The sequence below is a fragment of the Grus americana genome, chromosome 8, assembly GCF_028858705.1.
Source record: "Grus americana isolate bGruAme1 chromosome 8, bGruAme1.mat, whole genome shotgun sequence".
Classification (NCBI taxonomy): Eukaryota; Metazoa; Chordata; class Aves; order Gruiformes; family Gruidae; genus Grus; species Grus americana.
This window is the reverse complement of record NC_072859.1, coordinates 28,853,311-28,877,312: the sequence shown is the minus strand read 5'-3', so window position 1 is coordinate 28,877,312 and position 24,002 is coordinate 28,853,311. Positions and strand designations below refer to the sequence as shown.

The window sequence follows — 24,002 nt, the reverse complement described above, 5'->3', positions numbered from 1 at the left end:
GGCTCATCGCTGATGCAAATAATTCTTGGTATTTCTAGGGAACGGCAAGAAGCTCATGTGTACCGCCTTTGCTGCGTGTCTATTGAAAGTGTATGATCTGTCGCACACACACACATATATAAAAGTATCTAGATACACACAAAAAGCATACGTATGTACACTCGTACACACCAGTAGCAGGCTCTGTAGCCAAAGCTTTTTGGAAACTTGTCAGAACTGTTTGAACTATTAAATTTGGTACTAAAAAAAAAGCTAAATCTATGAAGCAAAATCTTTGATACCTTTTCAGATGGTGGCCAAGGAAAATGCAGGGAGGTTAAGGGCCTTTACTGGTTTGCTGTGGGATCATAAAGGAAAGAGAGCGTGCAGTATACGGCATTCTACAAGGAGAAATCCCAAAACGAACAGGCAATCTAGCGAGAGTCCTTCAGTGAGGTAACCTCACCAAAAAGCAGTTTTGGGCTGGAGTTGAAGGGCGTCAGTTTTTACTCTGGAATAGCAGAGCCCTGCCTCAGTGGGACAGCACCTGGGACCGCTCCATCCTGCTCAAACGGTTTTGGAGAGATTCATCTTTTCCCCCTTGAATTTCTGCCTTGTCTGTCTCCCACAATCTGCTTGTGACTTCTTGATTAGACAGGCAGCTACCACAGGTGTGACAGAAGGGTAGGAAAAGGATGCTGAAAAGGTGCACGTGTGTCTGTCTGTCTGTCTGCAGCGAGACCCTGGCAAATGCGCCTCTGGTGAGGAAGAGCAGGGCCTGCTGCGTCCAGGAGAATCGGTGGGGTGGCCGGCCAGGGTGCGTGCAACGCCTGCGGTTGATTGAACATTTACTGTTGTCTGCAGAGTAGTTGTTGAAATGCCTTGTTTAAAATAAAGACAAATATTTTCTGGGGGTTGGTGCTGCAAAGAACAGGTTTATGAACTTAATGCTACGTGTTTGCCAACTAAGAGGACAGAGAAGGTTTGGGGGCTTTTTGTTTGTTTGCGGTATGGTTGGCCCCCTCTTGCCAAGGAAGTACGTACCTTTGTGCTGCTAGGAATGTGCACGGGCGTTTTCACAAATATTTTTTCATTATAGATTCCTCTCTGCAACTTTTACTTAGCTAAGTGTCAGTGCAGAGGGGATATTGTAATAAATCAGCTGCTAGCATGCAAATGCAGTTTGTTCTTCTGCTTAAATCAAAAATATGCTTTTGCAGAGTATATTTAGACTGTGGGGGTTTTTTATCAAAAGGCATTAACTTTGCATTTCATACCAAGAATTCCAAAGCCCCTAACTCTTATCCCAGAACAGGTTTAAATGGAAGATAATCTGCAAAGGATGGTTAGCATAAATTATATTCTTCAAAGTTAAAAGTGCTATATAAAAGTTAATCCTTGAAGCTAATTTTTATTCTGGGTATTAAGTCAAGAAGTGTTCTTCTGAACAGATTTTAGTCATGTTTTTTAATAGGTTATCAACTAGTGTGTGTGTGTTTTTAATAAAAATGTGATGTCTGTAATAAACTGTATTTGTAATCAACTAGCATCCACTTTGTTTCTAAGTCCATTTTAATCCAGAACTTAACTGATGAGAGGCCTCCTATGTTTGGTTTCAGCCATCTTGTTATTTATTTAACTGACAGTCTGACTCAGAAGAATTTTCAGCTTCACCACAATTGCACAAGGACAGGAAATGTCAAAGTCTTGAAACTGTGGCAACTTAAGTAAGTTCAGGTATTTCATAATCCCTTAGCCTAGAAACGTACCCTTCTAACACTGCACTGTCACGCTCCCAAACACCTCATCGCTTTCAGCCCCGGGAAGCTGTAACATAGGAGGAACTTTTAAAACCTTACGTGGTTAAAAGCCTTCTACAACACTAGCTCCTCACGAAGAAATTCTCTGGGTTTTGTTTATGTATAAATTTTGTGATTCCCAGATTTACATAATGAACTAGCAACAAGTAATAAGGATTATCATCCTTAGATGTAAAATGATTAAAGTGGTAATTCCAGTAGCATGCAAGAACGTTTAAGCATAAAGGTCTTTACAAAATTGAATATTCATTACTTGTCATTGCATCTCTTTTGCCTCAGATTTGTGGGAATTTTGTTTTCTTCTGTTGTATGAAACAAAATCCATTTCCTACTATAATCTGCAAATGTGACCTAACACCTTCCTTGCTGTGCAAGCATCGTGGCTGTCGGCGATGCCCTCGTCCCTCCCTGCAGCCACTTCCAGGGCAGCTCTCGGTCAAGAGGAGGTTGCTACGAGAGGCTGTGGTGCCTGGCGATGACTTTCCAACTCGCTGGCTCTTGCGCTGTTGCCTGATGATCCCCTCAGCTATTTCTGGGTCTGTGCCAGGGTTGTTTTGCCAGTTACAGTTCTGAAGTACAGACAGCGCTGTTGCACTCAATGTTTTCATCATACTGCATCGTCCCTGCAAAATGCTTTAAAGCAACCTTTTTTTGATGACTGTTGATGCACCTACAACCTTGGTTACTTTTACAGGTACTGTGGATGAGGAGATTTTTATTATTCAAATTGCTTTGCAGACATTTTACTGTGGGCCTGTCCACCCCAAAACAGACAGCCCTGGCCTGGAAGGGCGATGGTTGGACAGGTCCAGCTGAGTAAGAGCCAGCCCTTCCCGCTCACGCTGAGCTGCAGCAGACTCTGGTTAGGAAAGAGCTGTGCTGTACCTGGACTGTCTAACATGTTTGACGTGTAAGTAACTTATTATTAGACACCTCTGAGCCAGGAGGCAATATTATCTTCATCCAGACATAGATCTGGTTTTGCAACTGTAGCTAAAATTCAGGTTACACATTTTGCATTAAATTCAGATCAATTAATTTTTTGAATTAGAAATCATCCAGAACAGCATTGCACCTAAAAAATTGAAAAATCATTCAATTTATTTGTTATATTTACACATTTGTCTTTCAGCTAAAATTTGAACTTTTTTTTGGAATGTTTTTGTGTAATCAACTCTAGTTTTAGCCCTTCACACCTTTTAACTATTTTAATAAAATAACTTTTTCCCTTAACCCGGTAAGTATATCAGTGTTAAAAGTTCAACTATACAAAGTACCTAGAAAAGCATTCAGCTCGTTAATTGGTCACTTCATATTTCTTCCAAATCTTTCTTAATCAAGTCTTGTAATAAATAAATACTAATACCAACATGACAATGCTGTTTTTTTCAAATTGTTCATTTGCCAGTTTTAACACGGTAAAGAAAAGAAATGAATACTTAATGTCCACGTTGTTTTTGACTAAAAAAAAAAAAAACCAAACCAAAAAAGGAGGACAGAAAGGAACATACATGGAATGATGAAAAGGAACAATGATATTGCACAACTTCAGGTCTCTCTTCCCAGATTTTTGATCCATGTAATTAGGTGTGTATGAATTCAGCAAAAAAACTGTGTCCAGATAACTGCGTAGCAATTTGAGTGAATCTCTAGAACTGGAGACTGCTTTCAATTCCTTCTGACTGCTACTTGGAGTTCTTCTCCAAGAGAGCAGGCTGCTGTCAGCTGTGAGAATAAATAAATAAATCAACATATTGATTCTACATTTTGCTGACCAACCCTTCAAAAGTTATCTGTAACATGCACAATTCTTCTATAGTGTATTTACACTAAGTCTTAGAAGTACTTGGGTCTTTAAACACAACTCGTTGTATCAAGTGCTCAAACTATATATGAAACACAGTCAAGAACATTCCCTGATTTGCTGTGGTTAACTTGAGATTGCATCTCATTTTGCAACACCCGGACTTTGCAATGGATCAGCGGTGCAGTGAATGTATAAGTCACAGTAGGGTAAGTTGGGGGGGGGGGGGGAGGAAAAAAAAAAAAAAAAAAAAAAGAAAAAACCCAAAACAAAAACGTGCTAAGTGGATAAAAGGTCTTTACAGCTACAATCTTTGTTAGACCATCTCTTAACAAGCACATACTGTTTGCTACAGAAATTAGCTAATTGTGTCATTCTGGCTATAGCAGTACTGTTTTCCCCCTCAACTGCTAGTATGACAGCATGTGTTTATATAAATTTTGCATTTATGTGCAGAACAAAATATATTTTTTTTCATATCTGACTTCATATCTGCTTGGGGGACTGATGCATCAGCCAGCAGGGCTTAACAGATACATTTAATACAGGAGATTGAGATACAGTATGTTTATTCTTAACTTCGGATAACCTAAGAACTACAAGAACGAGAGATGCAGTATCCATTTGCTATGATCAGAGACAACCATTTTTAGGGAGAAAAGAGCAGAATAAGTGATCAACACTAACGCTACATTAGTTCCAAATATATTGGGTTTTTTTCAGTCATGGTAACTTAACTATTTATTGTCCATCTAGCCCACTTTTAACCTGATCAAGTTAAAGGTGACAGAGTTTAAGGACTGTTGTTTCATCAAAACCAAAGCAAGTTATAAACCCCACAAAAACCATAAATTCACTGTAGGACTTGTTTCGTATCTTCATATTCCGCATCACTTGTAGAAAAGGGATAATGCATCTCGGTTTGCTTACAAGCTAGGAGATCACTTTGAAGTCTGCATATTCCTAACTGCAAACAAAATATAGCACTTTTAACAGGTTATAAATAAACTGGTTTTCAAGCATAGAGCCAGCCCAACAATAACAATACACTATTAAAAAGACCTAAGGCAATGAATTCCATCTCCAATGGAAAAAGAAAAAAAGGGAAAAAAAAAAAAAAGAACTGTGCAAACAAGCTTAAAACTATTTCTTTGTGCCAGTGTTATAAAATGTAGATTTCAATAAAGCCTTGACCCAAATGCCAGGACTTGTGAAAAGAATCAGAACAAAACTGGTTACTTTATTTAGGAAAAAAAATACTCTTATCTTGCTGCTAATAAAATTGGATACACGCAGTTTAAACATTTACAGTTGCTGTAACACTTTACACAATTCCTATATATGGGTGTAAGAACAAACATTAAAAGACAATGGTGGGTCAAGGCTTTACATTAAAAATAACAACCTACTTTTCTATAGTCTCTAAAATACTATGTTTTTTTTCCAATATTTGCAGCCATTCAGGAATATTTTTTTATTTATTAGGAAACGTATACTTTGTGCATGATCTTAATTCCTAATTCCTGGCTCTTTGGGCTGAATGACAAAAGGATCAAACCCATTAAAGTGGATGGTCTCCTGGAAGGTTCAGTGGAGAAACCCTGGCTCAGTTAGTCTCGTATGATGAAAGCAGTGCTGCGTCCACTGGCTCCATGCAGGATGGACAGGTAAAGGATCTCATCAACCAGTCATCTATACAGTCCAGGTGGTAAATGTGCATGCACGGCAGAAATCGGATAGGGTCCCCATAAACAAAGTCCATCATACAAATGACACATCTGGGGAAAGAAAAAAAAAAAAATCACAAATATATTTAAGCGGCTGCTACCACATTGGAAATGAAAAGCAGTGTAATACCTACTCCTGGCTACATATGAGCCAAATAAACTTTTAATGCTTGTAGATCCTGTGAGTTCTTAGCTTGGTGGTGCTTCCTTTGCAGAATACCTGCCCATGGCTACAACATTAGGGAGGGCAGGAAGCCACCTGTGGGCATGGCAGGGCTCAGCAGCGTGCCCAGCATCAGCAATGGTAAAGGGGAGCCATAAACGTGAGGAAGTAACAAATTATTTCCCTGTGAAGAGAGGATATAAGGGGGGGGGGGGGGGGGGGAAATACTTCTAAGGGCATGAATTACACAAAAATAAGTTGCACTTGTAACAGGAGAACAAGTGAGGATAAAGGGAAGAGCCTGCTGCATGGTCATTTTTTTCAGAAAGCTACATTAAATTACACTCTCTGAAAATAAGGCAGAAACAGGAGGGCAAGGTCAGGTTTCCCAGGACTGTATCATAAACCGACACAGCAGCCCCATTAGTTCAGCTGGGGTTCTGTTACTTACTCTCGGATCTTCTTCTCGGAGCCATCTCTTCCAGGATCATAGACTCCTTTAGGTAGATGCTGAATAAGGCCTATCCTCTGCGCTATTCTGATTTGTTCCTCTTCTGTCAGCTGCGTTGCTAGCCGAGTCTGGCTAGGAGTTGGGTGATAAACAGGAACAGGGACCTGCTCCTAAAATTAAAATAGGCCAGTTAAAAAAAAAAAAAGCACAGAGGTTTTCCTAGCACAGTACAGGCAACGTATTTAACTTTCCCTCTCTTAGTCCTACAAATGTCAGTATGATCTCCCACTCCTACTTTGTAACTTTGGGGCTGTAATTATATTGAGAATGGGATAAAGAATTGAGGCCAGTATCTTGAGCAAGCAGACTGCAGGAGTGTGCGCAACTGCACCACAGGAAGCGCTGATGCAGCACGCATCACCTCTGACAAAGTTCCCCTTGCCAAACTCCCGCTGGCTCGTCACAGATACAGGGAAGACGTGGGCTTTCACTAGCTGCGACAGAGCAACCACCTTCTGAAACGTGCACGCTCTCGCACAGCATGGACTGCTGCGGGCAACTCCAGGTATTTCTGGGAGCAGGAATGCAGCTGCATTCCCCTCTCCTGTTCCCTTCTTTGCCTTTTGGCCCGCTCCAGCAGTCGTCTAGTGCAGCGTTCAGCTGACACCAACACCTGGCAAAGCCCAGATACGGGGCTTAGCACATGTAATACCACGTTTGTAAAACCCGATAAAGCCATCCTTCTTTCACTGCTAGGAAAGACGGGCAGCACTCCTGGAAGGCTGGGAGAAAGTGGCTCGAGGAGCGCACAGCCTCTCGCTGGCCGGTGCCAGGGGTGCCCAGCAGCAGAAGTCCTTGCTTACGCGAAATGCTAATCAAAAATACAAGTCTACCTGGCAATTCTGCTTTTAACACAGTACCTACCACTTGCAGTTCAGCTGTGGGGTAAAATTCAGTCTTCATTTAGCTACACTAGGATTTCCCCCTCTGATTTCCTAGCAGAACTCAGGAATTCTGAGAAGGTTCAAAAGACAAAATGCCAGTTCTCTGAGTTTGATTAATTTCCTGACTAAACTGTATTTCACAGAATCACAGATTTCATCTGGATCAGCTGCCTTTTAATGGTTTAAATTAGCTAAAGTATTCTCTAATCATTGTTTGGAAAGGGAAAAGCACTGGCTGAAGCTAGGGGTGACCTGTCAGATACAGCAGTATTCGTGGAGTGGCTCTGCAACCTTTGGTGCCAGCAAATTAAAGCATTTCTCCCCCTCCCAAATGCTGCAGACCCTCTGCACTGCTCACATCAGCTCAAGGCAGAGCCTGGTCCTGGTTTAATGTTTCAAGTACTTAACACCACAAACTATCAGTAACTTTTTTTGTCCCCCAAGGCTTTGCTATACTTCTTCGGACAGATCATTAAATCGATAGCAGAAGACATTACCGCTGTCCCCTGTATTTGTTACAAAGACATACAGAACACTTAGCATCTGAAGAGAGATGCACCCTCCTTCCTGTCTTAGGGGGAAAAAAAAAAAGGCAAAAAAAAAAGCAGAATAACAACTAACCACATGCACGGCACAGGTTGGTGCTAGTAAGGGCAGGAAGAGGGAAGGCTACTGTATTTAATACAGCTCCCCTTGGCAAAACCACGACTGTAAGCAGTGCTGCAGAAATACAAGGAAAGGCAAAAACAGGAGGAGGAAAATAAGATCCAAGAAACTCCCAAAATGTCTGAAAGTAGCAGTGACAACTGATAGTGAATGCCTGTAGCAGAACAGCAGCGAACTGATCATCTCAACAGAAATTACACAGCAAAAGGAAACTACAGTTAAGTAGGAATCTGTTGTGAGTTAAACTCATCACATTTGGACAGCTCTGAAATGAGAACTCGGTCACGCTACCCAACCGATGACTGCTTCGGTTAGGTTTTGGACAGTAAATTAACACAACTTTTAAGCCTGTAATAGGCCAAGCAAGAATGAAACCTCATTCCCTTGTTCTTTTACAGGCGCTTGTGGCGAGCGACCACCGAGGGACTGTGTGCTTGGGGAATCCATTTCTGCATTAGTGCAGTGCCCCTCTCCCGTGGGTGTTGTCACCTGAAGAAGAGGAGCCTGAGGGACCCCCAGGCCCCCTGCCCAGGCCAAACACACAAATGTTATCCCAACCACCAGTGCTCGATGGAAACGTTCCTTTTGGCATCCTGTCTCAGGTTGCCTCCCCACAGAGCCACCACCCCACGCTACATGTCTGACATAGCCAATTAAGGCAGGAATTTATAGTTGCCAGCTGTGGGCTTCTACAATTTCACGTACTAGACAAGAATCTCTTGTCAGATGAGTAACTCTGGGTGAAAATGGTGCTGTCTTTCACCGTGATGTCTTTGTGCTTGTGAATATAAAAAAAATTGGGGTTGGGTGGCTGCCAAGCTGTTGTGAAAAATGCAGAAATTGTACTACTGTAAATAAAAAAAGAGTGACCGCTAAACAAATACGATCCAGTACACTTCCATAACGTGCTGTATGGTGGTACTTCACTGTCACCTCCCAATGACTGTTAAAAGCCTGCCCAAGCAGAGCTAGCAGCCCACGGGATACAGACATACCAGTAAAATGGAAGAACACAGCCGCACACATTGCACAGAGTCAAATTATAGGGTGCACCAACAACGACCTTTTCAAACCAGTCCCCTCCCCCCAAGAGATAAAAAGAAAAGGCACGTTTAAAATATTTTCAGAACCGTACAGGTATAAACTGTTTATTCATGAGAACAGGAGGGCCCAGACTTCTCTGACTCAGCTTGTTGAAGCAAGAGATGGAGCAGACTGCATGAAGTGTTCCCCCAATTAGTCCCTGCCCACCACCGACCAGCCCCCCAGGCACGCACCCCGCCTGGCCCCGCACGCGGCCGTCACCGCAACCGGCAGCTGCATCCTCTGCTTTCTCCACTACCAAATCTCTGAAGCATTTTTGGAAGTTAAGCTGATCCGACATTAATTTCAAGCCGCCTGTAAAGTCGGAGCACAGCCCTACCTGCGCGGGTTTATTGCCCCTTTGCAAATCTTGCAGTTTGCAATGGCTATGACTTTTATCAACCCATGTTTAAGCAAGTCCCCACTCACCCCAGCGTGGATATTCAAGGGTGACTACGTGAGGATTCCTGACTAAAGTCAACTTACATTTGTGGCTAGAGGCCCCCTGACATGTATATGTATACAAAAAAAAAAAGATTGTATTACCCAAGTAATTACTATTCTACTCCAAAGACGAGCATGAATTTATTGCTCTTGTGTCTCACTTTTCCCCTCTCTACCATGAAAAATGTTTTAGCAGACAGAATTATGAAACACTGAACTTCTAGCCAAAGTTTCTGTTATTTATCATTTGATAAAGACGTCAGGCATTTCAGATTAAGATGAAATTTCATGTTTACTCCTCCATGCAAAAAAAAAAACTTAAAAAGGCCAAAACAAATAATAAACCCCACATATTAGTGTCAGGCAATGAAATAAAAATCACTTTCTGGCACTTAATTTGCTGTAATCAATAATTTTTTTCCTATATGAATTTAGTAATGATGAAACATCCTACATGGCCACAGTCCTGGAGATACACCATTTTTTCTTGTTCACAAAGTAGGTGGTGTCAACACAAGCTTCCTTGGCTTTCTGTGCACAGAAATCATTCCTTCCTAGTGTATATTCAGCCCTTAAGTAACAGCATTAATTTAGAGTCAGGACTACAGCGGGGTTTGTGTCTGCATTTTACCCTGGCTCCTCCTCCTGGGGGGGTGGGGAATCATAGAGAGCATCTGGAGGTCTGCATTTTTCACTTCTAATGAAAATAAACATTTTCACACATGGCTTAAAAGGCCCAGACACTGGGTTTCTGCATGCAGATTCCCATGCACGTTTTGGGTTCTCGCGTAGAAAAAGGAGGTTTCTCATCAATACAACTTACCATGGTTACATATGCTGCTGTAAATCTGCTTTTTTCTTGTTTTACAGCATTTTCATCTTGTTTTTGCAAGTGCAATGAATTTGTAATACTCTGAAAACAGGTCAGTGGTAGATCAGAAACTCTTAATCCCAGGATAAAGATTATTTTAAGATCCCTCTACACCACATACCAGCAGTATGTTATCAAGGCTTTTGTTTGTTGTTTTTAATAATTGCACCAACACGTAGAAATTATCCTTTCAGGAAAGTCAAAGGTGAGATGAATAATTCATAACATCTAATCGTTCCCGAGGTTAGAGCTTCACTGCTGCCCCCGAGATCCTGTCTACAGCCACCTGCTTTCCACTACCGACCGCTTTGCTCAGTTTCCATCTTTAAATTTTCTCCCACACCTAATCCAACGCCTCACTGTGTCTCACCCTGGGATATTTATTTGCATTTTAACACCAGATCACCAGCACACCTGTTAATTCAGTCCGACAAAGGAGATAAATGTCCTTCTAGCTACGTTTATCCTATGTCTTTTTTACATTTTTTAAATACCAATAGGTATAGCGCTTACGCTTCTTGCGGTTGCTGCTAATTAATTAATGCAAATATAACAGTGCCATTTGCATTTCCCCAGCTGTTCCCACAGCTCTTTTTAAAAATCCCTTCAAAATGCAAATGTCTTTCTTGAAACGCGTTGGCTGAAAGCAGCTGCGCGGGTCCATACGCAGCTGCATCAGGGCCACATACGCTTTACTGCTCACCAGCCCTCACCCGCTGATCTGAGAAGTGGCCCGGCCCTTCTGCGGCTCTAACAGCTTCCGACATCGCTGCCCGTTACAACGCTCATCGGCACCGTACAAATCTTTCAGCCTTGCTGCTTCCCGGTTTTCTCACCTCTAAGGTGAGATGCTTGGCAGGAAGCCAAAATAACTAATCTAGACAAGAACAACTTCAGTTTATAGATTTAAAGTTGGGGCGGGGGGGGGAATGATCATGCTTTTGAGTTGGCTTTTTTTTTTTTGCAAAATCCCCAATGAATTTTATGAAATTTTCTCTTCTCGCTACTTTATTACTCATAAGGAACAAGCTGGGATGATGGTCCAGGGGCCTTTTCTGTGAATGCCAATCTGATCTGGGTGAAAAGACTCAAACTCCATCCATATGTGAATACACATTCCGAAATAATATCCTCCCCCAAGACATATTAATGTAAAACCACTCACCATTATAATGTGCATTATACGACAACTACAGCTTACTTTAATAATCCTTAGAACATTACAAGCAGCCTGCCAACTATAAAAACCTTTTTCTGCCATCCAGAAGAGAACAGTTCATTTATAAAGCTGAACACCAGTTGCTATAAAACACCATGTAATAAAAGCATTACCCAATCTTTTATATTCCTGCTTCCAGGTAGCCAGTTAGTATAAATAACTGCGATAGCTGAACACTTATGCTAGAAAGTTCTTCTGAAAGAAAAATCCCCTCCTCTCACCTCTCCCATTTCAAGGGGACGCCTGGGACAGACAACCAGATCAGACACACGCGTGTGGACGAGAGGAGCCATTCTGGCACAAGCTGGAATCTAAAGCATGGGTTTGTCTAGCAGACCCCATTCACTTCACACTAATACAGTCAGAAAAGAGATTAAACATTAAATTAACACCGTATTAAGCAAAACTAACTGATCCTTTACCAAATTTTCAAGCATGCCAAAGACTGATTCCCTTTGTTTATGTGAAAAGTATGAAGACCCAAGCAGTTCTCTCCCAACAAATAATAATGTGTTTCATCAAAACAGATTAATTGCACTGCTCTACTAAATACACGCTCACCTTTAAAATATGGTTCCAAATCCTTGCATTTCTCAGGATTCCCACATTCTTCCCTAAGGAGACTAATGACACAATGTAAATTTTCCATGTATATTTGATTGATCTGGAACTTTAAGGCCAATAAATGTCTACCTCATTTTAAAGATTTATTAAGGGATTGTTCTGCTACCGCTGCTGCTGGAGACAGCTCACTTTAAGTGTTCGTGACTATTTTCAACAAAACTACTTTACTTTTTACTTTCCTCTGTTTCATATATTCCTTGATAAGTTTGACAGCACTGAAGGACAAAAAAACCAAACCCACAACATAAAAAATTTCACATCTCAGTTTTTCCTTTAAAGTTTTATTAGTATCACAATTATCATTTAAAGAAACAGGTGCAGTAGCATTGGTGGTCCATAGCCAGTAGAAGAGCAATGCTTCAAAACCCAGGAAGAGCCCCCCACGGCACCTGGGATGTGTTCAGGTTCATACATGCTTCTCACCAGGACGCTCTTAAGGGAAGATTAATAAGAATTCTGGCGTTGTAGGAATTGGGCATTGTAAATATGGCCAGTAATTAATGTAACAACAGAGTAAGGAAACAGTCTGCAACAGAGGAGAGGAACCAGCAGAATCGGCAGAGTGTTTCTCCAGCTGCTAACGCCAATGAAGAAGCAACACCTGGTTTGAGCCGTGTATCATTTCAGAGGGAGGTGGGTTTTGGTGAAAGCCACTGTGGCTCTGCAGTGATGGTGTAGCCTCATTTAAGCTATTACTAAAACTGTAAAATTGTCCTTTGCATTTTCCACAACTATTCCATTTAAATTACTTAGAAATAAATCTATCTGAAGAGTTGGAAAAGATAAACAACCATGAAAGAAGATGAATCCTGGCTGCCGTCTCTTAAAATACCACCTGTCCCCTGAGCTCAGCTTTGCTACCGAAAATAGGGCTGGGGCAGAGAGAGAGGAGGTACAAACTAGATGCATCGTGCCCGCTGCTTTCCTAGACAGCGACAAGGGCTATTAGAGAAAGGGACTTTGTTGTCAAGCTTCTTACCTGTGCTGTCACACAAAACCAGAAAGGGTACCGCCTGCCAAGATAAAGAGTTGACAGTGCCCTTTTCGGCGTGGCCAGTGCAAACCCGGCCTTACCTGGCAGATGGCAATCACCTGCTGCTCTGCAGAGTCACCGGCTCTGAAATTTGATTAACCATCAATGCAAACCTAAATATCAAAGATGAGCAAGGAGTTGCAGGGGAACAGCAGTAATTAAAAAGCCGTAATTAATCCCTGGAAGTACAATCTCCTGACACAAGCAGCCAGTTTTTACATTTCCAGGCTGCACAGCAGGTTTCTCTGGCTCAAGGGCCATATCCTTGGGTACGGTTCCACTGACCGAGTAATCTTGTTCACCAGCTTTGTGTCAGTTTTAGCTGTCCTTGTTCCTTTCTCCAGTGATCCCAGCAAACATCAGGGTGTGAGTTTCTTCAGGAAAGTGGATAACAGACACCAACATACCCCTGACCATCAAACTGCTCACCAGAGAACTGACTCCAGACAGCCCCACTGACAGCATCAGGCCACAACTTCTCAGAGATAACCAAGTCCTCTTATTACAGCTCCCAGCATGTTTATTTTACTAGGTTATTTTTACATAGGGAGAGAAAAGATCCATAAACAATTTATAAAAATTCATGCTTTTCTGTCAAGTTGCTGCAGTGAGCAAAGCCAGGAAAGAACAGTTGCCCCTAAACATCAAGTTAAGGACACTCGGGCACAAACTGCAGCCTCCTGAGACCTGTAAACCCCAGGGACTACAAAGCAAAGCAGCTGGCTAAGGAGAAAATCCAGCAGAAGGGGCCAGCAGTCATTTCTGCAGCTGGTGGCAGAAGAACAGCACATGCATGCAGATCATCCTACCCCATAAGCAAACCACAACATCTGCATTATTGGTACATGTTCTCTCCTACTTACGCCAAGTGGTTATCTTTGCAGAAACCCCTTCTTACGCCTGGCAAGTGCAGATGGTTATTATCATGCCATGGCTATGTTAAACACAGCACTTACGGTTCGAGCAAGACGGCTGCAGATATAACAACAAATAAAAACCTTAAGTTTTGGGAAGGAGAAAATGGTCCTATAGCAGAAGAGGCTGAAAACAAATAAATCTCTTGGACTGTCTCCTCTGCTGAAAGGTACAGAGTGAACCTGCAGTGTCCCATTCACTTACTGCTGTGGAACTCCTGGCTAGCAGGAAGCAAAAATAAAGAACACCCCCAAACAAAACGGATCCAGTTAACATGTTTTTCAGAGGCTGCATTCAAGCACGAGAGATGGGGGAAGCACTCTGGAGCTGACAGAACGCTAACAGTCCATACAGAAATAGGAGAATCGTTCACACTTCCTTCAGACACATATTTACTTTCTGGAAAGGGTAAACATCAATCAGTGCAACTTGTTTATAATATAAGTCAAAGGGATAACAGCTAAAAATGCTAGTACTGATCATCCTGGGTAACAGGTAAAGTCTGCAGGCAGCCTGGGCTCTCGCTATGCCAGGTCCCACATGCAGCGCAGCCAACAGGCTTGCTCACAACCTGCCCCGCTCGTCCCGTGATCTCACACGTGTTATTTGTCCCAGACACCGTCCCCCACACACATCCACCCACGCAAACCACTCACTTGGAGGCTTTGACTCACCTCAGGGTACAGCAGACAAAAAAAAGCTTAAGGTCACATGCGTTTCTGCCTCCTGAGACATGAGCTTGGCCCAAATCTACCGCCCTATAACCCCCAAAGCATTGCATCGCTCAGACAAGCCCGTGCAAGTCTCTCATGTGAAGGGCTTGATCTGGATTGCTGGACAGGCAGGCACCTGACGAAGAGTAGATGCATACAGGTGACTTCGGGTGGGCAACGCAATGCACCAAGAGTAAACAACAGTCGACGTTATGCCCCGAATTGCCTGCTGAGTCCGCAGACTCAGCGTAGCCGCGCTAAGCGCACGCAGCCCCTGCTTACCTCCTGGTGCCATTCCAGGGAATTTGGGGATTAGGGTGCAGCTGAGCCCAATTGGTCTAAAGCAGTTCTGCCTCTGAACCACGGGTCCTGCCGCTTCCCTCGCGCTGGCCCTAGTCGCTGGCTGTGGGGGCACTGATCCGACTGACTCTCCACCTCGTGAAGAGCAAACAAGCCAGTACCACTGACTCCGCGATCGCTACAGCCACTGAAAAAGTTGGGAACAGGCAGCCAGGAGGAAAAAGGAGGAGTGACCTCATCAGCGATTGAAGCCAATTGTGAAATCCTGACTCCAAACACTTAAAAAAAAAATATATATAGATATATATATAGATATAGATATATCAAGAGTGCTAAAATGTATCTTCTGGCAAGAATTAGGTCAGCTTGAAGGCAATTCTATGAACAGAACAGCCCTTCTGAGTACTTGGGGAACAAGGTAGCAAAATTACAGAAACTGGCCCAAATTAGCCATGAGGAAAGGCTGGGGACAACGGGCCAAAACAGGGAGTAAACATGAAAATCCACATAAGCTGAAGACACAAGCAATCCATCAGGGGAGAACTGCTGAAGTATAAATACAGGCTGTACTTCCATGTGTAAACAGAAGATGTGTCTATGTTTATTTAAATGTGCTAGTTTGAACTAATAAGAACATAGTAACATATAGCAGAGGACCATTATGCAGAACCAGAAATGTATTTTAGAAAAAGTATAGAGTGAGTAGGATATCAAAGGATCAGTGAAATCAAGTGACAAATCTCATCTCTAGGCTCAACGTATGTGTTATCTTGGCATTATTGTTCAACGACAGCAGGCATCCTCCTTGGGCAAAGAGGTCCATCCAGAACACAACACCCTTGCCTAAAGCAAGTTTCAACACACATCCAAAACCATCGCATCAAATGCAAGTCCTCACGCACCAAGTTTCTAAACCAGGATTTAAAGAGACCCAACAGCCCCAGTTGGAATGAGAACCACAAGAACCATGTAGGGTCTTCTGGGAGGTGTCAATTTAGCCTCAGATAAGAGGCAACAGATAAGGAAAACAAACAGGCAGATCAACAGCAGCTATCTCAGATCATCTACGCTGATGTACTATCCTACCCAACAACACAAAATGCTTTTCTGCAGCCAGCCAGTTGTAAGCAAGCACCAAAAAAGAGGTTTGAAAGAGGACATAGTAGTTGTTTTTATAGAAACACAGTCTGTTACCCAACCAAAATACACAGAAGAGGCAACACAGGGGAGGGCTTCTGCAAACCTTGACAGGGACCTTTCCCCTGACCAGGTAAAGAACGGCAGCAAACAGGGACTCTGAGTGGGACGCTCACACAGTGCAATGCTCTGCCAAACCATAAAGGAGAGAAAACAGCTTGCTTTACTAAGGATAAATGACTTAGGGGAGAAAAGTGGTTAACAGTCCATGTCCTACTGCAGAAGGGCTTCAAAAAGCAGATGGGGCGGGTGATGAGCTGGGTGTGCATAACCACAGAGCAAGAAAACCTGAAGCAGAGACTGCTGGTGTGGGGCACTGGCTCTGAGACTGTCAGTGAAGCAGCCCATGACAGCAGGGTTTGTTTCAAAACTCAGGAATCTGCATTACATTTCACTTGATCATAACTTTGTACTCAATTTCAAATACTGTAATTGCCTTTTTCACAGAACCATCCTCAATTAAGAATGTTTGCTCAAGCAGGAAGCTGCCACACCTTGGCAGTTTGATGGTGCCCTCAGATCCACGGGCCTTTTTATTTTCTTAACGGTGCCTGATTTTCTAACACAGAGTGGATACCCCTAAGATCCAGGGATGTGACTTAAAGCCCCAGCCTAGGCAGTGTAACCGGGGACTGGACTGTGCAGAGGCAGCCAGGTGGCCTCCTGAGGCCAATTAAAGGATATCATCAATGCTGCGTTTTGCAACACCTTAACCACAGGTTGGTTGGGTTTTCTTAAGCATGTTTCTGCATTAGCCTGCTAGAAAGCCACAGATAAAGCCTCACGTACGCCTGCCATACATTAGGGCACCTCAAACGCCCGTGTCTGTGTGCGTCTGTCCTGCATGTCGACACGGTGGCGTGCAGGCTTGGTGAGGACATCCCCACCGTCCACCCAGCCAACGGCTCCTCCCTTCTGCCAGATCCTGGGCAACCAACGGGGGGACTGCTGCAATTTCTTCCACAATTTGAAGCTGGAAATGGGGTTTGAACCAGGGGTTACCAACAGCACGCTGAACTGCTGGGCTGTACATGAGAGACTTCAGTGCCGCCCGGGGTGCCGCATCGTGCGGACACGGTCACCTCTCCCAGACACACGCTTGCTGCCATCTCCCACTTCGGTGAGAATGAACACGCACAAAAAATGTGATTTGGCTATGTGTTTAGTGTCATTTGATAATAACATTAATTATTTCAACTCTGAGTTAATGAGCAGCAGCTGTAAACAGCCAGAGGCACCAATTCAGGCTATCAGCTCATCTCAGCCGGTCATTTGTTAATCTTAAAGGAATGTCTCGGGCATTAAGCGATTATTACTAAATCTGTTGGTTTGTTGGGTTTTTTTAAAGCAGTGCTCTATCTAAAAAGCAAGGAATGACCGTACGAATGTTAAGGCACACTAAAGCTTGACAAAGCTCCGCTTTTCGATGCAGTATTAGCAGTGAACACAAGGGCAGCTTCTATTTTTTCCAGCAAAGTCTTGTCCTCGCAAGCAGTGACTCTGCGTTTTTAGCTCACAAGGCACAAATCCAAGTGTGATCTCATGCAACTGTCAACCCTCTTCTAACAGAAAAAAGGCCTGTGCCAAGAACAGGTAGAAAAATCATAAATAGCTCTCTCAGGAGTTGGTTATACAAGTGAAATATTTCCAGAACGTGTTTTTCCTACTTATTTTAAAGTTTTAAATGCGTAAAGACAGTTAAATGAGCATCTGGTCATTTCTTTAATCTGTCACCAGAAAACACACGTTCATTTTACTGCTATGCATGAAACATACAGCCAGTTGCTGGTGCGATCAGGACAAGCTGCAATCATTCAGCTTCACAGATGAGTAAGGTAGGAGATCCATCACTAACTGCATAAACAACCACCTGTCTAATCAGCATTTTCAGTCTATGGTTTGGGTTGGGTTTTTCTTTTAAATACTCTCTGGATCTTGCCTGTACTGGTTTACACCAAAAATACTTGTGTTTGTTTCAGCACAGGTGCTTTTGGAGTAGGTGGTTTGAAGGTTCAAGACTCGGCAAGGGTGAAAGGGGGAGATGGGGAGTGCAGAGCCCAGCCCAGCCTCTGCAGCCACTGTGGCTCCCGTCTCACCTTGTTCAGCCCCAATGGGATGAAGAAAAACCTGTATTTCGCCAGGCCATTCCCCTGTTTACACCCACTCTTATGGAAGGTGGCAAGAGCTTTGTTGACATTGAAATTGGCTTTCTGAAGCAAAACTTGAGGCTTCCACAATGGATTCATCCTGCTGACTGCAAATGTCGGACAGCAAGATCTACAAACGTCCCCACTGCTACCCCAGTAGTGCACTTAGTGCGTATTTTAAACACTAACAGGGACGTGGCACTTGAGCACCTACTTAAGCACTTGCCTGAATTAAGGCTCAGGCTGCTACAAAATCTCAGAAGAACAGAAAACTGTTTGAGAGGAGGGACATGAAAACAGAGAGGTCATTTTTCTGAATATGGACTGCCTGGCTGGAAGACAAAGCCCCGTTTCACCCCGACACACCCGTATGAGAGCAGCTGCGAAGCCTGGAGATCTCCAGCCTGAGCTCATCCATACGCAGCGAGGCATCTTTCATGTTGTGAGAAATACACCAGAACCCCGACCACCTACTACAGTGATAGATGGGATGCAGTTTTAGGGCTGGAGTTGAGATCATCACATGGAAATACAAAGCTTACCTGCGCAAATTTAAAAGCACTAATTTCCAAGAACGTTACCTGTGACTTTCAAATACTCTGATTTAAACACATGGGTACAAAGAAACCACTCAGGCCCTGCACCAAAGAGTAACTGTACCATAGGTGGGGTACGTGCTACTTTCAATGCCCCTCAGAGTCAGAAATGAAAGCCTAATGTCATTAACACTAAGCTACCGACACTCTTTCAGGCTTTTTGAAGATATAAAGAAATACTTCTACTTACCGTAGCCTCCTGCACTAATATTTAGGGTGGAATAACCATGTCCTGCTACAACCCACACCATCACTAAAATAAGTTTTGCCAGTTTATACACACACAGACAAACCGCAGTCATGCTAAAACACTGGGATGGAGTAACACTGAGCTTTGAGGCAGTAAATCTGGAGGTATTTGGTACATTATTGTGTCAAAAAAAAAAAAAAAAAAAAAAGACACAGCCACAGCAAAACAACTATCAAGAAAACCCTGGGAGGTTTTTTTAGGTTCCATTTATGATATTTAGTCTAGAATACGCCTTGTTACCTTGGGAGTCATTAGGGTGTAACTACAGAGATAACTGTAATAGCTAGATAGGCTCAAAGAGAAAAAGATTTTTAACTCCATAAGCAGAAACATCATGACTCAATTACTACAGAAATATTTTAGTTCTCTTTCTAGACTTTTTAGCCCACCATACGGTCCCCAAAAGGGCACATCTCAAACGCGGTGGGTGCAGCAGAGCAGCCTGGGAAGCAGATGGCATTTAGTGCTGCTCCTCCCAGTCTGAGGACCTAAAGGATTAAACTCACTTTGTCTCCTTACATACCGCTGCGATTCAGCGAAGACAGGGAAGGCACTTCCCTGGGGACTCTAGAAGATCTGCTAAGTAATCTCTGAACCAAATAGGCACGGTAACAAGATGAGTCTGAATTTCTGTCTTTACTTGGGAGACCTCCTCTCCTACAGACGGATCACCACTGCAGTAAAGACACGAATAGAAATTACTGGAGCAAACAGGTTTTTGTTCTTTCATTTGATGTTTTGAACCAGAGAATAGAAGCAGAAATAAACCGGTTGTTTTGGGAGACAGGCAGCTCTAGATGCTTCCCTCGGGGCAGAAAAGGGCCGGGCATGGCTTTCTCCATGAACTTTGGCAAAAATGAGTCTGATGTTCATCAAATGAAACCTGCTGAAAGCCATACAGCAAGTACCCTACGGAGCAATTTTAGACTGGCAGATCAGGTTAAAGAAAGTATCGTTGCTCTGCTGAAGCTTTGTACAGAAGTGAGCCTTGAAATAACTTACAGGTCTGGTCCTGTTTTTTGTTTTGTTTGGGTTTTTTTATCACTTCGTGTAACGCTGTGTTCCTGGTGAGGTCTTCAGCATGTTACGGAATGGTTTACCCCAACAAGAGAGGATAACGGCTAGCAGCACATGAAAAGGTGTTTGCCCCTTGGACTGCTGAGCTGCACATTCTACAGATTTAAAGTAAATATTGTCTATGACTTCCATTATCAGTCACCATGACAAAATTCACTGCAAGATGCTCAGCAGTCAGTTAATGATCCCTCAATCACTTAAAATATGCCCTGCTTTAATCTTTTTTTCTTTTGGGGGGATTGGGTGTTTTTGGGTGGTAGTAGTGGGTTTTTGAGGGGATAAGACAGATTTTGTTTTTCAGGAAAACCAGGTTGCTTGAATATCATATCCACTAACAAACAAAATAAAAATAGAAGCATTAGCCTAGAAAAACAAAGGCTGAAAGGGATATAGAACTGATCTCTAAATAAATCAGGAGAGCAAACATCAGAAAAACAACTAAAGAGCTGCTCAGTACAAGAATAACAGGTGCAAGTTTGCCATAAATAATCTAGAATTGTGAAATAGCTTCTTGAGCCTTAGTTCTCAGCTGATCAAAGAGGCTCCCTGTAGGACTAGTAAAGGCAAAGCTTGACCAGCGTCTTGCAAAAATCATACATTATTTGCAGAAAATAACTTCACTGAGCATATGCACAACTAGCCATATATCCCCTTGTTCACAGACACCAAAAAATAGTCCAATTCACACACTGGTTAACATGCCATTTCCAACACTGTACCAAACAGGGCTGTTATCCAAATTAATATAATCTATGATGCAGTGTAACAATTAGCAATGATGCTTGTCATATTTAACTCAAAGCTAATTTTAATGAGCGTTATCTTCCGTATTTTATTTAATCTGAGCCTCATTCTGTCAAAGCTATTGTAAGTGACTGCAGACACTGTCGTGTCCACTTGGACTTTTAAGACACTAACAAAACAAAAGTTTAAGAGTGAGAAAAGAAATTTTTGGACAAAAAAAAAATATCACTTTCCATCAGCAATTCTGGTTTGATCTCTGTTGGGTTTTCGACACCCCACTGGTGGAAAACACCTACAGTAGAAGCACAAAGGTTCTTGGCCAAACCCTGTTTCCTGCAGCACAATCTTCAGGTAGAAGCAGGAGCAAAGGCAGAGCTGAAAGACAGACCTTTGTAAAGCTTATTCTGCTGACCATATGCTAGCTGGAAGTTTTAGCACATTCTGAAAACTCCAGCTTTAAAAACCCACTTGTGTTCCTTGAGTAGCACCGGGCAGCTGCACCACTGGCAAGGATTTGGCCTGTGGCAAGCAAAACCTAAGGTCATCAGTGAACAAGTGTATGTGGGATTATTGCACTCTATGTTGATATACAGGCACTTTATTGCTGGAACACGGTAACCCTTCTGCATCCAGGATTTAAAAAAAGTATTATCTTACTTCAGTTTGATGTGTTACTTAAGTCTTTTTAAGGGAGAAAGGGCAATAACTATCGGTCTCTCCAGCTGAAATGCATTACTGTCTTCAAACTGAAACCTGGACAGCATATTTTGTGAAATAAAACAAGGAAACATTAGTGGCAGCAAGCAGTCTCATTCAGAAAATGATTTCTAGAGCTTTGCAGTGCCCCGCAGCCCCGGCAACGTGCTGGGCCATTTGCTCACCGGTGACTGACAAGGAAGGGCATTCCCTCACTGTCCCGGCAGCCCCACCTCCTGTGGCTTTGGAACTTTTTTTGGTAGGTCTCCAAGCCAAAAATTAAGCCTGACCCGACTGAGTTCACAAGATCCAAAAAGCTGGAAAGATGGTATTTACTGCTCTTGTTCAGTGTTACTGGTTCTGAATTCAGAAAACTAAATAGAAAGGTACCAAGCAAGAGTGTTCGAGCTATGTAAGAGCAAGGCATTACCACAGAAACAACAAGAGTTGGTAACGCTGCATAAGTGGACACATGAAGCGGCAGCAAGATTTGCCTCTCAAGTTTATTTCTAGAAACAGGGTTTTGTCCCTCAATTTGCTTTAAATAAGACTGGTTTCAACAGGGAACTAGCAGCCTCTCCTGAGGGACACCAAACTAGAATAAGGAGTCACAACATATAAAACAGGACAGCCAAACTGAGGTGATCAGCTTAGCTTCTGCTCTTGCATACTTATATAATTTCTTAATTCCAAACATTTTAGACAAACAGGGAGGTTATTTTATTAAAAGCCACATACACTGGCAGTCCTTACATACATATGCACAAAGGTAATCAAACTCCTAACAGCAGTGACAAAGCTTGCCAAGTTATGTTCAGACTTTGGAAACCATCCACGGAGTCTTAACTGGAAGGCTTGTGTGAGGAAAGAGGCAGAGCAGCACCCCACAATGCCGATGAATGATGTTACTGTAGTCAGTTGTGTCCCAAGGGATATCACAGTCTGCTGCGCAACATGAACAGGCTGTGAAAGTCTTCACCCATTCCTGTACTTACTAAATATACTCATGAACTGTTAGGTAACATTAATGAAGCTTCTTTTTAAAAAAAAAAAAAAAAAAAAGGTGAGAAAAGTATCCACACATCTTCAATGGCAGTTGTGGTAGATAGATGTATATTCTTTACTTATGTTTTGTTGGGTTGGTTTGTTGGGTTTTTCTTCTAAAACCAGAAGGATCATATTTAAGAAAAACAGAATTAAGGCTTTGTCTACATCAGATATTTGTCCTGAACCAGCAAAATCCCTCCAAATGAAATCACCACCCCACTGAAGTTAGAATTGGCAACTTTAGACTGAATTTCATGTACAGACCATTCCCCAATGCACTCACTGCCCAAACCAATACCAGATATTCATTCTGTGCATGCTCTGGTATGCAGTTAAGTCCAAGTATATCCTTAATTGCAACATGGAGAAGCCAAAATTCCTGTAACACTTGGTGGTAACAGCACACATCTAATACCTGATACCTCTAGACCTTTCCAGAGATGTCAAAGTAGAATGCAATATGTAGATAGCAAAGAGTGCAGATAAATCCGACCTCCACCAGGAAGTCTGCTCGGTTCACTAATCTGACAGGAGGAAAATAAGAGCAAGGGAACCCATTTCAGACACTTGAAGGGTATCAGTTGACTCACTGAGGGATCAGATAAGCACCAAAGCCACCACAAAGTGACTGCAGAGCCCATGGCTGCAAGTGGAAAACAGGAGGGAAAAGCGAAGCAATCCCTTCTGGCAGCAGCAGGTGGTTAGACCAGACCTCCCTGTGCCAGAAACATGGACGTGCACAACGCCAACCACGAGGCACGCCACATTTTTGCCTGGTTTCAGCTCATGGTGCGCTGAACACAGAGATAGCCCCCGAGCCTCTCCTTTGGCCTCAGGTGTGTTCACTGCCAAGCAGTGTCTGTCAAAGCCATTATTTGTAAGTGCTGGAGCAGAATCCTGCTTCAAATCAAGTTAAATGAACACAAACACTAGTTTCCCCACATGCTGGAGGTGTACACACCCCAACACAGAGGCACCGATGGGTTCCACTGGCACTCGTCCCCGATGCAGTGAAGGCCCCAGGAGAAGACTGTGTGGTGTCGCTAGGCAGCGGCACTTTCTTTAGGGACATGGAAAGTACCCCCAGAAGGGCTGCAGAAGCCCAAACAGCTCAAGCTGCTGACGCGCTGAACTCAGATAAACTCCCCTATATTCAAAAAATGCCTTATTCTGACAAAGGGATGGACAAATTTCTGTCAGCCTACAGTACTCTTCACTGTTTGACTTGTTACCCTGAGATGGAAACAGTTGTCTGATCCCTCAACACCAACAGCCTGTTTGATAGCATCTGTTACATAGTTGTTACTACCATTTTCCCAGTTTTTGCTTTCCAATAAAAATACCACGACGCCAGCAGCCCTGCTTGGAGGAATCTCCATCTGTGTGATCCGACCAGAATGAAGAACACACTGACCCCAGGATATCATGGTCAGAGTCCACTGCAGAAACTCCTGCCAGCATGAAGGCATGATCTAAATCACTCGTTAACCAA

At 43.0% G+C, this 24,002-nt stretch overlaps 1 protein-coding gene across 1 annotated transcript in view; it reads right to left on the bottom strand.

The window, feature by feature from the left end:
• Positions 1-1,587: 1,587 nt before the first annotated feature.
• The window catches only part of RNF11 (ring finger protein 11), a 34,314-nt gene continuing 11,899 nt past the window's right edge, over positions 1,588-24,002 (bottom strand). The window contains exons 2-3 of the mRNA XM_054833658.1: positions 5,945-6,114; positions 1,588-5,381 (exon numbers count right to left, since the gene is read on the bottom strand). Coding sequence (XP_054689633.1) covers positions 5,210-5,381; positions 5,945-6,114 — 342 coding nt within the window. The 3' untranslated portion in view covers positions 1,588-5,209. The remainder of the gene's footprint in view (positions 5,382-5,944; positions 6,115-24,002) is intronic.